Source organism: Bacillus rossius, chromosome 18 (genome assembly GCF_032445375.1).
Source record: "Bacillus rossius redtenbacheri isolate Brsri chromosome 18, Brsri_v3, whole genome shotgun sequence".
Classification (NCBI taxonomy): domain Eukaryota; kingdom Metazoa; phylum Arthropoda; class Insecta; order Phasmatodea; family Bacillidae; genus Bacillus; species Bacillus rossius.
Window position 1 is genome coordinate 19,523,683 of NC_086345.1, and position 16,431 is coordinate 19,540,113.

The 16,431-nt window shown below is 38.7% G+C and overlaps 1 protein-coding gene across 2 annotated transcripts in view; it reads left to right on the forward strand.

The window, feature by feature from the left end:
* LOC134541336 (sushi, von Willebrand factor type A, EGF and pentraxin domain-containing protein 1) overlaps positions 1-16,431 on the forward strand; it is a 129,869-nt gene that overhangs the window by 106,921 nt on the left and 6,517 nt on the right. The window contains exons 9-12 of one of the 2 annotated variants that reach the window (XM_063384755.1): positions 1,919-2,107; positions 2,231-2,545; positions 8,923-9,004; positions 13,400-13,589. In XM_063384755.1, coding sequence (XP_063240825.1) covers positions 1,919-2,107; positions 2,231-2,545; positions 8,923-9,004; positions 13,400-13,553 — 740 coding nt within the window. In that variant the 3' untranslated portion in view covers positions 13,554-13,589. The remainder of the gene's footprint in view (positions 1-1,918; positions 2,108-2,230; positions 2,546-8,922; positions 9,005-13,399; positions 13,590-16,431) is intronic. The other variant, XM_063384754.1, reaches the window with a different exon arrangement.

Below are 16,431 nucleotides of genomic sequence, written 5' to 3' on the forward strand. Positions count from 1 at the left end.
AGTGCTTGACTTTCATGGTCGTCAATCCAGTGTTCCTATACAAGATAAATTTTCACCACTATTTATAAGCCTTATGGTCAGGTGACAGCTCAAAAACGGAAAAGTACTTGACGGACTTGCGGATCATTGTGAATCGCTCGGCTTGTTGGCGGACGGACGGGCGAGACGAATGGATGGGACGGATCATTGAGAGTCCACCTTTGTAGCAATGTTTAGAGTTCACTTAAAACCAGTGGTTCCCCAAAAGCAAAGTTGATAAATAAATTAGTTCACAGGGACAACCTATATAGTGTCAGCAGTCTGATTCTTGGGAGATTAACAATACAGTCAAATCTCATTAAAAATTACCTGAAAATAGCAACAGTTTTGGAACTTATTAATGAAAGTTCTTCATACTAAAAAAATTGTACTAACTTATAGGAATATGGAAATATATACACATTGGTAATTGGTACTTTAAATTGAAGTTGGAATTTGTAATGACACTGTATTACTGTATCTTACTGTCACTATCGGAGAGCTAATACAAGATTTAATTTAGGATTGCAAACAAACACTTTTTAGGTAATACTGTATGGGCTTCTACGAGTGTGATGGTGAGTTTCTAGGTTTACGAGTAGCAAAAGCATTATGTTTAATTTCATTTGCGGTCAAAGCGCTGGAAGGAAAACTAATTTGTGCCCTGTTACAATCAAGTTGCCTTACTTTTTCGGCATCTGTAACAGCTCGTTTTGCTCCTGTGGTTTTAGCAATTTAGATCTAGATCAAATGACTTTATTGATACTCTGCTTCTTTGTCGAGAACACATCTATGCCTGATGTTTTCATCGTGCCTTGTTGCAATTTGCAACCATCTTCTAGGCAAGTGTTTTAAGGTCCCTTTGAATAAAGTTAAAAAAAAAGGGTGTGCCGAAAAATCAGGCTCATAATTATATTTTTCTCCAAAGATGTTATATGAACCCGGAAGCCAAACAGTATACAAACAATTTATTTTTAATACTGTCTGAAAGTTATCATTTAAATTACAAAATTTAAGTAACTAAACTGATAGATTTAAAAAATTCTTCTGGGCATACGCCATTGTTGTTTTCACTGCACGTCATAGAGAAACCATAAGAATGGACAAAAAAAGATGAATACACCAACACACAGAAAAATAAGCCAAAATGTTAAATTGAATATACAGCACAGAGAATGCTGGGGTAGGAATTAAGCTGAGAAATTATCTCGGCGCAGAGGAGCTCAGTGTGCTGACAATTGTGACAAGAACGGAAATTATAGACAGACAACCACCTTGGACAGTGTTTCGACAAACAGACGAACCCAACGATGATACGAAAGCAGATGATCTGGACAACACAGCGTAGCACAGGCGAACCCAGCAATGAAACTGAACAGAAGTACCAGACAACACGATGACAACGGTACAGACGAATGCAAGGAGGCTTCCTAAGACGCACTTTCTTGTCCATTCTTCTGGTGTGGTGTCTTCCTAGTGTGTTCTTGTCCATTCTTCTGGTTTCCCTGTTAACATACTTAAAAGTTTAAAAGTGCTTCAAATCGAGGGAATCCTTCTTTTCACAGACGAGAGAGCCAAACATCCGATCGTGCATCTTCGGTTTTTTTTTTGTTCATCGTAAATAAATATGTGCGGTGTTGATAAAAGGATACTAATGGTAAATTAGGTTAGGTTAGCTACATTATAAATACTTTAACAACATTTGTGGACGGTTGATTTGGTTTAGGATAGCTGCATTGAAGATACGGGAAAAAAAACATGAACATCTGGGAACTTCGGGTTTCGGCTCTCTCGCCTGCGAGAAGAAGGCTTCTCTCGAATCGATCTTCCACCCGAACGAAATGTACGTTTGCCGTCTCGGGGGAGTGACTAGCGTGTGTGGCGTTGTCTCGGGACACAGCCGTCGAGTGCGGTGAGCCGCCGGCCATCGCCCACGGCAGGTTCGCGGTGAGGGACAACGCGACGACGACGGCGGGCGCGGTCGTGGAGTACTCCTGCGTCTCCCCCGCGACGCACAGGCTGGTCGGGCCCAGGACCATCACCTGCCTGCCGAGCGGACTCTACGACAAGGAGCCCCCCGCGTGCAAGGGTGAGAGCAGCGCCGTGTTACTTCACCGCACAATCTCGCCCTGGCTGTAGTTGAGTGAGAGAGAGAGAGGGGGGAGTTGGACGTGTGCTTACACGACGTGGTGCGTGTGTTGCCGGTGTGCAGAGGAGGCGAAGGCCGCGGGCGTCGCGCCGGGGCCGAGCCCCGGGAAGCAGCCGGCGGCGGCGGGGCGGACCCCCCAGAAGCCCGGCGTCGCCAGCAGCCCCGCTCCGCCGGCCCGGCCCGGCAGGAGGCCGGACAGCGCTGCGGAGGGCTCCGCGAGGTTGCCCGGCCTGGCGGCTGTCCCTCCTCCCCCTCTTCCCCCTCCGTCGTCACCCCCGCCGCCGCCGCAGGAAGAGAACGAGATCCCGGACGGCGCGAACCGGCGCGCGGACCCGGGGGAGGAGCGGCGCGAGGCAGTCGGCGCCCGCCTCAACCTGGGTGAGTCCCCGTCCGGCCGTGTTGGGTCTCCCCCCGGTCGGAGGAACCAGCCTCCTTCATTCCAAGCCAAGCCTTAGGCATGCGTAGCCTAGAGTTGGGTTGCAGAGTATCATTCTGATACTTTGTAACTGATACACGCATGTTTCAGGTCCTGCATATGAGTACACTATTCAAGTATCAAGTATTTTAGTATCAGTTTAGAATTCACCTGGAACAACACCACGGCCAATGTGCGCAGAACCTGATCGCAGATGATGGTCACCTGGGCGGAGCTTGTGAAAGGGGAGGGAGCGGCACGACCAATAAGGGATAAAGAAGGGAAAGAATGTACGGGAGGGGGAAGCCTAAGATGTCCATCAAGTTCTGTCCCTGCCCGAACACGCCCGAATATTCACCTTCGGCCAACCCCAGGTTTATTTATATCCTTACTAATATTATAAATGCGAAAGTAACTCTGTCTGTCTGTCTGTCTGTCTGTCTGTCTGTCTGTCTGTCTGTCTGTTTGTTACCTTTTCCCGGCTGAACGGCTGAACGGATCGTAATGAAATTTGGCAAGGAGATAGATTATATCCTGGGGATGGACATAGGCTATCTTTTGTCTAAAAAAAATAAATTTTAAACGGGTTACAAAAATATATCATAATTTTATGTAACATGTGTCATAGATATACAAACTGTTAGTGTCATTCCTCTATGTCTGCCGAGCAAAAGCTTTCAAGCCATTACGTTACGTTTTGCTATTGTAAGGAACTAAGTAGAGAGTAAGAAAAAAATAAATATCTTGATAGTTTGTAGTGTCGCCATATTTGTTTCAGTTTTCAATACCGTTTTTGTATATTACAATTTAAATTATTTTTTTACAGTACCTACTTATAACTTATTTGCAAGGAGTTTGGTTTAGTGTTTATAATTTATCTGCTGAGCGTCGAGAGTCTTAGGGCTGCTGAGACCGAAGACCAGAAATATTTATCAATTATGTAATATATTGTTGAAAAATCTGAATTTTACTATTTCAGGTGGGTCGATTTTTTTTATTAATTATAATAGTTTCGTGTAATTGCCATCTTCCTTTATTTCATATTAAACATTATGTTTGGTTGAGTGTGAGATAATTTTATTTATGTATGTTTTAATTTCATTTATTTTCTTATATATATATATTCTTACCTACCTACTTCTATTAAATTTCAGGTGGATGTTAACATTGTCATTCCAGACGAATAAAATTTTTTTGACAAATTAGTTGTTATTTATACTTTTTGTTTCATTTTGGACTATGTTTTTTTTTTTTTTTACTTAATTCAAAGATTTGTGGTGTGTACAGGGAGTGATATCTCTATTAATTTCTATACTCCTTTGGATAAGCGGAATATGGCCACCACAGTTTTACATATTAACAAATCCTACAAATGTTTTAACCATTATGACAAATAAAAAATAGTTTCACAAACATCCTTAGTTTTTTTTTGTGTGTATAGTTTGAAGTTTAATATTATGCATGTACGTAAATTCTTAAACATAGAGTTATTTATTAATTTATTTAGAAAATTATTCATAGGTAGGCAATAAGTTTTCCTTTATATCTCTTTCGATTTGGAGTGTTTCCAAGCCATTTGGGGTCCTAAACATCACCCCCCTCCCCCCCCCCCAGGTGGTTAAAGCCCCAAAATTTTGAAAGTTTAAAATTTTTAAAAAATCTTTCTCTTTCGATTTTAAGCGTTTTCGAGCCATTCAGGGTCCTAGAACCCCCCGCCCCCCTCTGGGAAAAAGCCCCAAAATTTCGATAATTTTAGGAATTTCAAATATCTATTCTTTCAAGATGGAGTGTTCCGAAACATTCGAGGTCCTGAACCTCCACCCCCCCCCCCCCCTCACTTTTCTCAAAAGTGAAAGCCACAAAATTTCGAAAAATTGGAGGAAATTGTATTAAAATTAAGTCATTACTAACTAAAGTGTCCGGGTGATGGCGGAACGTTTACACAAAGACGTGTTCTCCAACAAATTTGTGGTAAGGGGATTGGGGGAATGCAAAACCCCAAAATTTCGAAAAAATTCTTAAATTTAAGAATACTTTTTTTACTATTTGGAGTGTTTCCGAGCCATTCGGGGTCCTCAAACTACCCTCCCCCCACAAGGAGTCAAAAACCCAATGATTAAAAAAATTTCCAAAATTTCCAAAAACCTATTCTTTTTCGATTTGGAGTGTTTACGAGCCATTCGGGGTCCTCAACATCACCCCCCCCCCCCCCTCAGGGGTCAAAACCCCAAAATTTAAAAAATTTCAAATATCATTCTTTCGATTTTTATTGTTTCCCAGCCATTCAGGGTCCTCAAAATCACCCTTCCCCCTCTGGGGACAAAGCCCCAAAATTTCGATAATTTCAGGAATTTCAAATATCATTTCTTTCTAGATGGAGTGTTCCAAACCATTCGAGGTCCTGAACATCCACTTTTCGCAAAAGTGAAAGCCCCAAAATTTCGAAATATAAGAATATATATAATTGGATTTTGGTATGTATGACGTCGATAAAGTCTTACACCGTTTGACCGATCGCCATGAAAGTTGGCACATCGAAGTGTTTTTATCATCCATTTTTTTTGTAACTCGCCGCTAGATGGCGCTTTAGCGCATCAACTTCTAAACCTTTCAACCGATCGCCCTGGGTAAACAGAAAATCATAGGTCACAGATACACAAACAGTAATTATGTGTCATTTCTTAATGTCCAACACACTGGACATATCGCTATCCATTTTGCTGTAACTCGCGGACAATATTTCACCCGGTGTTCAGCCCGGGCAAAGCCGGGTACTGCAGCTAGTATATTTATATTTCTCTGTTTATTTTAATGTAGCTATACTAACCTAACTAACCGTCCATAGTGTTCTGAAGTGTTTTAATGTAGCTAACCTAACCGACCACTTTTAATATTTGATTTCATTTTTCCTGCGCAAAAATAAAACATCCTGAGGTTGGCCGAAGGTGAATATTCGGGCGTGTTCGGGCAGGGACAGAGCTTGATGTACATCTTAGGCTTCTAATCAAAGTACGCTCAGTGCGCAGTGCGTGCTCCTTGCAAAGATTGAAGACTCCGATTACGAAAGGCGTGGAAAGAGAGAACACCGATACCTTTTTACGACTACAAAGAATGTAGAATGAGAAAACTGATACTTTTTTACGAAGAACGTGGAAAGAGAAAACTGATACCTTTTTACGCTGGTGATGACGGCACGGAGGATGTGTAACCTGTAACGAGAATGCTGATACCTTGTTGCTTCCTTGTACCGCTACTGCTTAGCTGATACAGAAGTATCAGTTACTTGTAACCAGTACATTACTGTATCAGTAACTGGTTGGAACAGATACCGAAAATTGCTGTAACAACCCACCTCTAGTAGCCACTGTTTTACTTGGGTTCTAAGCTCTAAGGTATGATGTTGCAGAACACAAGTACATGTTGGAAAGCACTTAATAACATTTATTTTCCATACATCATGCTACACCAGTAACCATAACCGGGACTGACTTTCACCTGTTGTCATCAGTCGTGCCAACCATCACCAGCAAGGTAGATGTACAACAGCCACAATCTTTTATTACGTGCGTTCTGGTGATAAAGGGTTGTGCAAGTAAGATTAATGAGATTAGGAAACTCAATTTCTTTATGTGGTCTTCATCACATAGTTTTACTTAACTTGTTTCGTTGCTAATTGATCGTAAGGATTGGTTTTATGAATGAGCGGCGATCAAAGTCCGGTGAAATCACGTCTCGTGCGCCAGTAAAATCATTGAAGGTTTTTCAGTGTACAAAATTGTGAAACCACAGTTAAAAATCATAAAACAAAAGTTACTGTACCCAGCTGTTAAAATTACGTGATCATAACGGTTTGATTCTTCTGCTTTCCATTTATGTATGTAGTTTTCACAAAGACTCAGCGTACAATACAGACCGAATGCAAGGCCATCTTTGGCTTACTGCAGTAAAAACTAGTCAATGAAAACCCCTCCAGGAATTCTTCTCGCACGAAGAAAGGGCACATGCAGTTGCGAAACATGTCATTAAATAAGCCAGAGATCAGCCAGGGAATTTTTACTGGTTTGTGGTCTCAAATTCTGTACCTTAAACACTTTAATGCAATTTTTGTTGACAGAAAAGTTTAACACGCGAATTTAAGTATTTAACTAAACATAAATACGTATAAAGCCTTTAGAACCAGGCTTGGTTAGTACAAAACTCTCGTTAATCTTGAGTGTTTTCACAGTCTGTAGAAATTGTACCTGACTTATAAAATTAAAATGATAAGATCTTTGATTGGTACAAATGTGGTTAGTATGTATTGGAAAGTAGTTTTTTTGCCACTGGGAAACTATTACACATACTGGATGTTTATTACGAACATCACAGAATGATGAAATGACACATGAAGTTTCAACTAATATAATACTGATGCTATCTTCTTGATTCAGTGTGTGAACAAGGAAAACTGGTACCAAAATACAAATTAATATAAATTTAAAAAATGATATATTTTTGTGATCAAACTTAGTTTGGTTGGTACAAACCTTGTTAAATGGTTGCCAACTATTTTTTTTTTCAGATTCATTTTATGTAAAACAATGCCACGTGGGTTTTGTTTACTAACAGTACAACAGCGCACACATGTTTTCGTTGAGATTGTAAAATTTTATGTAGTATATTGACACAAAACGTATTTAAATTCACTAATGATGAAATATCAAACAAATTCTGCATTGAACATTGAACAAAGTGACTCAAGTTTTTTATAACCTCATCTACAGCACCAACCAATGTCTTGTAAACACAGGTTTTTCTTAAAGTTGTGTTGGCAAATAAACCATTCAACGATGTACTCAAAAAATTGTCTGCTCAGCATGTGCATTAGGTCTATGGGGAGAAAGCAGTAGATATGTTTTCGTTTCATTTTCTTGTAAAGTATTTTTACCTGGCCGGGTATTGTCGGTGTTTGAAAAAATTCCGTATTCAAGCATGTGTACTAAAGGTGCAGCCAGAAAAGAAGAATATGTAATAGTTACTGCTGCAGTTTTTTTACTTCTCTGAGGTTTGTAAAACTATGATAAAACAGGCATATATTTTGAGGGCTGATCGCGCATTGCCGGTGGTTTCGAGATGTTAACTATGGGCGCCACCACGTGGAAGGGCACGTGGACCCGGCGGAGTCTCTCACTCAGGGCGTGACGTAGCCCAAGTGGGGACGAGTTACCAGCCCTTTCTATCCTAGCTACCCAGACCTGGCCCGCTCTAGGCGTCGGGCACGCCACACTCCTAGACTCACTCACCACGTGATTAAATAAGTACTCACTTTATATTTATTATCCAGATTTAATTTCACTAACACGTCTCTCTACACGCCCGTTACACGTTACACATTACACGGTCAAAAAGCCTGAGGCACGAATCGGTTTAGGTGAGGGCATGGTCCACACACGTGGCCATGCTGCAAAGTATACTTATTACACGGTGATGAAAAAACTCGACTGAGACAATTAATTAATTAAACAGCCTGCTGGCCGAGAGCTGCCCCGAGGATGACGAGCGAAAGAGATTCAGAAATACTTAACGAGACAGAATTACTTGGTCGGTGCAGAACAAAGGTTGAAGTCCCCGGGGTGCTGGCGCGTCTGCTCTCGGTCAGTGATGAAGATGGACTGGGCTGAGCTCATCGTTCGCAGGTGGCAACATGGCGCCCTTCGCGCCAACACAATTACCGTTACTATATTCTACGATTCCGTGCCCCGGCGAAAGTTGGGTAAATTACAGATAAACATTAAAAAATATATAAAAATTACTGACAATGGAAAGTTCGTTACTATTTACTTATTTAATGACAATTTATGTAAAAGCATTCCTACCCTCGTCCAAGTCCGTGCCTGTTCGGGTCCGCCCGGGCAACGTCTATAGTTATTTAAGGTAACCTATTTAAATTAAAGAAAACACAAGTAAATTGCACAACACTGGGGCAAAGACGAATGAAAACAAAAAGGGTTTACAAATAATATTAAAACGTAGCAAATTAGGGGTGCGGCGCACTGCAGCTAAGCGCCCTCTTGCCGGGCTTGACACACACGCACACACGCACGCACGGGCGGGAGGTTTGAATAGAGATGGTGGTTGGGCGGTGTCATATCGGGCTCAAAGGGGCCGCAGGCCCGGACGACGTCAATTTATACGTAGTATCTCCTGGTTCACAAACATTTTTGGGTCCTTTCGTTTGTGATGCACACACCTTGCATTTTATTGAACAGTACATAATTTATGTAGGTTTTGTTGATAACAAATATTATTTCACTATGCCTATCCCAGGAATAAACAAATATGTCTGTTTTTTTTTTTCCAGGTGCGATAATTGCATTGGGAGTGTTCGGAGGATTTGTGTTCCTGGCCGCTATCATAACAACAGTCGTGATTCTGATAAGAAGGTAATCAATAATGAATGACTTACTGCAGTAAAAATAATTTATCTTTCTGTAAATGTGTAGAGTCGCTGCTTCAGGGAAATCAGGCAAATGATTTCTAAGGGTGGTTTGGATTAGGTCAGCTTCATTTAATAATTACAGTTTTGAAAAATATTTTACTATTAATGTGGTAGCTGACCTAACATAACAAACCTTTCATGTAGTTATCGTTCTACCTATATCCCAGAAGCCACAACTCTACACGATTTACCTATTATTAGTATTATTATTATTGTTGTTGTTGTTGTTGTTGTTGTTGTTTCAGAAATTTACCACACCTAGAGGTGTTTTGAAAGCTATGGTACAGAGAACTCATAGGCTGTTGATTTGTCTTCTTGTATAGGAACGCAATGCCACTTGCCCTTATTCTAAAAAAAATAAAAGTTTTTTTTTTTTTTAATGCAGGAACACTTGAGAACATCTTTATGTATAGTATTTTGCATCATTTCATGTACTGATTGCTGTATTGATTTTGCCAGGGGAGAAACTGCTTTTTTTTTTCCCTGCGGCTTTCTCCCATCGGCTGATACTCTTTTTTCTTTATCACAATAAATATCTACCAGCTGTAATTGAATTTCAATGGTAGTAACACGATACAAACAAGATGTTACAAACTTCAATTCTTTGCTCGTGGCTACCAAAATATTTCACTCTTTAAATGATGGCGGAAGATGTATGTATGTCAATAGGACCAAGGTTTGAGAGAGAAAATCATTTTGCGTGTTTTACATAGATTTAAATTAACTCCATGAAATATCAGATCATCGCAGAAAAATTTCATACTGATGTGTTTGACATTGTTTACTCGGAATTTACATAAAACATATACACAACTGTACCAGTTGGTAAGTGTTGGTACACATCACGAACTTCGAAACTGCTAGTGCCGATTAAAAGCGCACCAACTGTTAAGCCGTGCACGCTTGTGTTCCACATGATCGAGGGAACCGTGTCTAGCACTGCACAACTGTTCCGTGACTCGCGCGAGCGAGAACATACCTGCGTAGCTTCGAGGCAGCAGTCGCAACGCAGCAGTATCTTTCTCTGTCGCAACCTTTAGACGGTAATGTCTAATAACAAACGCACATGAGTGGTTCTCGACATTCAACCGAAATTAAAAAATTTATCGACCAGCTAAAGGTAAAATATGGCGATGTGCAGTATGGCCGTAATTTAGTGGTATGCACTGCAACTTTTTCTATATATTAACGTCTCGACACTTTATCACCTATTAGGTACAACTTAAGACAGTGTTTGCCTAGATAGTCGGGATAAAAATATTTTAACCAAACAGCTTTCTTTAGATATTGCTTTAACCACATTTTTTGGTTATGCATAGACCCCTTACTAGTTATTACCCTGGATAATCGGAAGCCTACTTTATTTGTAAGTAAAAAAAAGGAGAAAAACTGCAAAATGGACGGATTTATTGGTATAAGCTAACTAAACAGTTGCATATATAACATAATAGCAATATCCTTGTCGTGCTATTACTGACCGTATGAGCGAACCAGTGAGGTGCATACCTTTATTTTCTACGTATTTTTTGTGGTGTGTTACTACCCCCAATTATTTCAATTAAATTATTTTGCTACATCAATGGAATTCACAGTGGCTTCAGAACATCGTTCATTTAAACATAATCCAGACGCTCAGCGGTCTATCTTAAATACTTTCTCTGTTATTTACAATAAAAAATGTTGTTCGGTTGCAACTTCAAAGACGCACACCAGCTTTGGGGAAGCTCTTTAGACCTCAAGTCGTATAATGTTTTCAACTTATTTTGTCGTGAGGAACCGGCAGCCGAAGATGGTCTGTCAAATTCGGACTCGCTCTGGATAGGTGCAAGTGAACGTAATTTCTGGATCTTGATTCAGTCTGTCTGCAACTAACTTTGACCCTCCTAATTAACACAGTTGGTTAAATAAGTTTTAAATTAAAGGCCAGATATTAATAAATTATTTGGAACGGGACATTAATTTAGTAACCTTTTATTTATAGGCTGGCTTTTTAAAAGCAGCAATTTTAAAAATTTTATTTATTTGTCCAATTTTGTCATTTCAAATTATCAATTTATTGACATTGATTTGATTTCAGTCTATTTGTATAACTAATTGTTCGTGATTATATTTAAACAAATTATTTAAATTAAATTTGCAAAAACTGTAAATAATATTTGAAAGTTAAAAAGTATGCAATTTTTCATCAATGTTTTCTTATGACGTTATCACGTAAAATTATCATCTGTATACCGACTTTACAAACAAACCCCCCCCCCCCCCCCCCTTTTTTTTTTTTTTTAAAAAAACTGGTTTCTTACTGCACAGTCATTTATACTATAAAATGGTGTATGTAAGGTTCTGTTTGAAATAAAGAAAATGGTGAGAAAACTCGAGCAGCTATGGGGATGGGGAAGGCTGGATTTTATTTATTTATTTTGGAAAAATTGCTAAATAGATAAATTATTTCAAAAATTAGTTAGAAAAAATTTGTAGTTTTGGTTATGGGGTGTCAGGGAAAGGTCAGGGGAATTTTAATTTTAGTACAGAATTTCGTGTGGACATTCTGTAAAGTCTTTTATTAGAATTCAGAACATGACCTCAAAAATGAAATAATTACCCTTTTTCAAATAGAACATCTGATTTTGATGCCATTTTTCATAATTTGGGATTACAATTATCGAAATTTACAACTGTTTTGATTTAACTGATACAAAAACTGAATTATAAAGCATGCTAAGTAATTGAACTAATGATGTATAAAGGTTTTTTTTTATAGATGTGCTATCAACATATGAAAGTTGGCTAAGGTGATATGGATGTAATTTTCTTCTCTTTCACTGTCATATGTAATGTCAGGTGTATTTCTCTTCTGTTCTCTTTTTAACTATTAATTTTTCAGTCTTGTAATTTATTTCCTTTCTTTCATAGTAAAATAATTATAAAAAATTTTATGGCAATAAATTGTGCTTAAGAGTTGCTAACATGTGATGGTTGTGTACACATGCTGACATTAATTACATGCATACTTATCTAACGAAGTAATTGCAAGGTGTTTACTGGGGTGTGTAAACTATAATCTGTAAATTAGTGATCTTTAATAGATTACAAGCAAACTGATGCAAACGTCGCAGTTATCTGCTGTTCATTTTGTAATTGTCCCCATAACAAAACATTTTTTTAAAATTTTTTCAAAGCTTATTTTAAAATTTGTAGCATAATAAAACTGAACTCGTATTTAAAAAAAATATATTACATCTGCCTTTAAATCATTTTGCTTTTTTAAAGGTAATCATGACGGTTTTCTTAGAGAGAGTCCTATTTTACTATTCATGTAAATGGAAAATAATTTGGAATTCCTACAGTTTTTTTTTTACATTTTCTACAATTTATTTACTTTTTGATGACTTATATGACCGGGTAAAAATCAAATGGATTGAACTCATTTTTTTTAAAAATATATACATATAAACCATTGCTGGTAAGGTGGCTACACTGTATGTCATAGATAAACCTCCATGATGGACAAAAAAGATGAACATGCGAACACACAAAAGCACACCAATATCAGTCGACGTCAAAATTAATATGAATGCATATACAGTTCACAGAATTCCGTAGAAGGAATTAGCCGGAAAAGATGTCGCAGCATAGACTACCACAATGGGCTAACGACGACGGGACGGTCTAAACGAAGACAAAAAGCGACCTTGGACGACCCGGCGACAAACGGAGGAACACCGACGATCATACTAAACAGATAAATCTGGACACGAAGATTACAACACAGATGAACACATTACGCAACCTAAGACGACAAATTTTTTAGTGTTTCGGGAAATTGCACATATGTTCCCGTCATGCCCGTCTGCTGTGGAGGTTTATCTATGAACTGTGACGTACAATGTCACCAGCAATGATGCATGTAAAAAAAAAAAAAATTGTTCAGATTGATCTTCCCCGTGTGGCAATAATTGTTCAAAGGACGTATGGTTCAAGATCATCGTCTCGTCCGCGCTGAGATCATCGCGGACAAACAAAGGTGATGAGATACTACAGGGAAAATAGACGGGAGAGGATGGGTCGGGGCCGAAACGGGAGTGTGCTGAGAAAATCCACCGGTTTGCGAGCTTCACACGCCACGTTTCCTTCCTCGCGAAAAAAAAAAAAAATCAGTTTCGGGACCCGGATCGCTTAGGCCTCTTGATTTTTAACCCCGGTAGACACCCTGGCAATTGGGCAGACGTGTTGATTTGCTTGTTACTTTTTTTTTTTTCCTTGAGCAACTCTCTGGTGCGGAAGGCGACGGTCGGTGCTAACCAGGGGTTGGTGGTGGTGGTTGTTGTCGTTCTAATTCTAGCGGGGAGAAGTGTAAAGACCTCCCCCCTCCGCACTCGGTGCCGCCTCGCTGGTACACCCTCCTCGCCCTGCCGTTCCCCGACCAACAGGTCGGCCGGCGGGAGTTCTCCCGCAGCTATCGAAACCGCGCCGGCTATTTCTCGAACTCGCACTAGTCTAGTGCGCGCGCAGTTTGCCTCTTTGCCCGCAAGGTACTGTACCAGACGCATGCCTCCTGTCTCTCTCTGTCTCTCTCTCTCTCTGGGCGCACCGAGTTTCTGGTTACTTCCCCCCCTGCACACGTCTCTCTGGGTTGTTCCCGCTCCTCCAGAGTGGCTGGCAACAGGAGGGAAAGATCAGAGAGTTTCAATGACGACGTTACTGGAAAAAATTACTAAAGTTAATAGCAGTTTGGTTGTTTTGATTTCGTACCGGTTCCACCCTGTGTGCGAGTATCACAAAAAAGTTTACCTGCCGTGCCCATTTTGACGTGATAACGTCTTATAAATCGATGAATGCCAGGTGCACGCACGAAAAAGCATGACTCATTGTCACGTTCCGCCTGAGCCGAGCGTGCAAGAACCGGCCAACCACCATGCGAGAAAAATCTTCTGTAATATCAAACAGGTCAAGGTGGGCTTTTTAACTAATTGTTCGTGATTATATTTAAACAGATTATTTAAATTAAATTTGCAAAAAAAACTGTAAATGATATTTGAAAATTAAAGAAAAAGTATGCAATTTTTCATTCAATGTTTTCTTATGACGTTATCATGTAAAATTATCGTCTGTAAAACGACTTTACAGACATCAACTTTTTTTTTTTTGCTCGTAACTATATCTGCACTTGGGACCATGCTCATTGAATTCTATTCTGTTCTATGGACAGTAGTGCGATTAAACAATTCGATAGTTGTCTGTTGCAATAGTGGAGAGTAGTATGTCGACATGTTTAACGATTTCGAATTCAAAATTTTTGAAAGTTATTGGTGGCCAACTGTATCAGTGGTCAGGGAAATTTTTTTTCCCCTTACAAACCTGGAAAAGTCGGGAATTTTTTTTTTTGGGTAGTTTTGCTAGCCACTTTGTTGTTACACCCCTTCCCCCCCCCCCCCTTGCCAAGCTGTGCGTGTGTCGGACTCTAGTTAGGTTGTAGTCACGGGAGAACCCGCCTTCTGTAGTCTGCTTGTTATGACTGTTGCACTGTTCGCTAAGAATGCACCTTTAGAAATGCATTGCATGGCTGTAAAAATACTTAAGTTCTGGGAGTACTCAAAAGATATTCAATATAATCGTGAATAATTTTACATTCGATTCGACATTTAAAATTGAATTTTTTTTTTCTCCACGTTATTTGTTGCCGATAGATAGGCCTAAACCATATTGGACACATTCACAAAAAAAAAAAAATGTAACATACAACTGAAACGTCAAATTTACTTCATAAGTTGGTGAAAGTTTTTGCTCGCAGATAATCTTGCTCATAATTAGTAGTCTTCCATAAAAGTTTGAAAATTTCACCAATCATACGTCATAGTATAACTCTTCTTTCGTAGTTGTTAGTGATATTGTCATTTTCTTACAAAGGTAGGATTTGTAATTGTTTCGTCAACACATAGATATCTAATTATTCTTCCACAGCAGTTCTTAGAATCTTTCTATTCATTTAGCACACTTAAAAAAAAGTTCTAAAACATGGAACTCGATGAAACGCAACTAACTTTACTGGTGGCTGGATATTGCTGAACTGTTCCAAATTCATACTACTCATCAAAATTATTTACACAAAATTTACATGTCAACTTAAATTCAATAACTTTTACTATAATAATCTTATGTGATGATTATTATAACTTCATATAACATATAAAATTTATAATTTAAAAAAAAAAAATTTTAATAAACTTAGAAAGAATAATTGATAATTATTGTAAACAAAACCTGATCTTCACAGATACACACAATACACTTCACTCAAATAAATTCATAGAAATAACATTCACCATTGCAAGTTGTAATTTGGAATTTATTTTAAATTTAAATGAGTAATTACTGTCATATCATCACATGACTATATAAATTAATAATATTTCTCACAACTTTCACAAACTGAATTCCTAATTTATTTGAAAATTAATTTTCCAATTTTTTTTTTTTTTTTTTTTTTTTTTTTTAAACATTAGGCATACTCACAAAATTTGTACAACTTACAAACAGCAGATAATGTGTTTTACTTACCTGCCCGATAGTGAAATTGGTGTGCATGGTAGTACCTCAAAGGTGGCCAAAAAAATTAATGAGCGTTTTGTCGACAATGCAGTCGTTGGGGCAGTTGTTATCAACAAAGTATGCCCCAGGGCTCACTGGTGCATGCTAGAAGATATCCAGGTGTGCCCTGGGGTAGTTCAGAGAAACGCCTCAAAAAAAAATTATTTCGAATGCACCCAGACTTCAAAAAGTTTGAGAATCAATGAGTCAGGGCTTTTATGGCACGTCATCGATGTGTCACTTGGATGTGTTGGTGACAATGGAGCACTGACGGGATAAGTATGAATTGTTACGGTTTCACATTGAATGTTTATGCACAGAGACCCCGGAGCACCAGAATTATAGTAGGATGCAAACCACTTGGATGTTAACTAGTAGTCTGTATGTGCGTTGTCCATTTGTATATATGTGTTTGATGTACATACTTAAAAAAATTTTTTTTAACTATTGGCAGACATGTAACAAATAAATTAATAACTAAAAATAAGATTGAGTTATGGCCGTTCCCACTATCTCCCGTCTTCGAGGGGAGGTCATTTACCCCAGATTTTTCGAAAGTCAGGAGAATTGAAGTACGTTGATTTTCGGGCAACGTTGGACCCCTTAGGGTGAAGGGAGAGAGAGACAATTGCCCCCAACATTTTCGGGTCCTTGAAATTTAATTGTGGGTTGCATTTTAGGGAATTTATAAAAAAAATTAATTTAATATAAACTAAAAGGTAAAAAATTAATATTATAAAAAAATTATTGTGTGTATTAAAAAGTAAAAAGTAATGTTTGAATTTA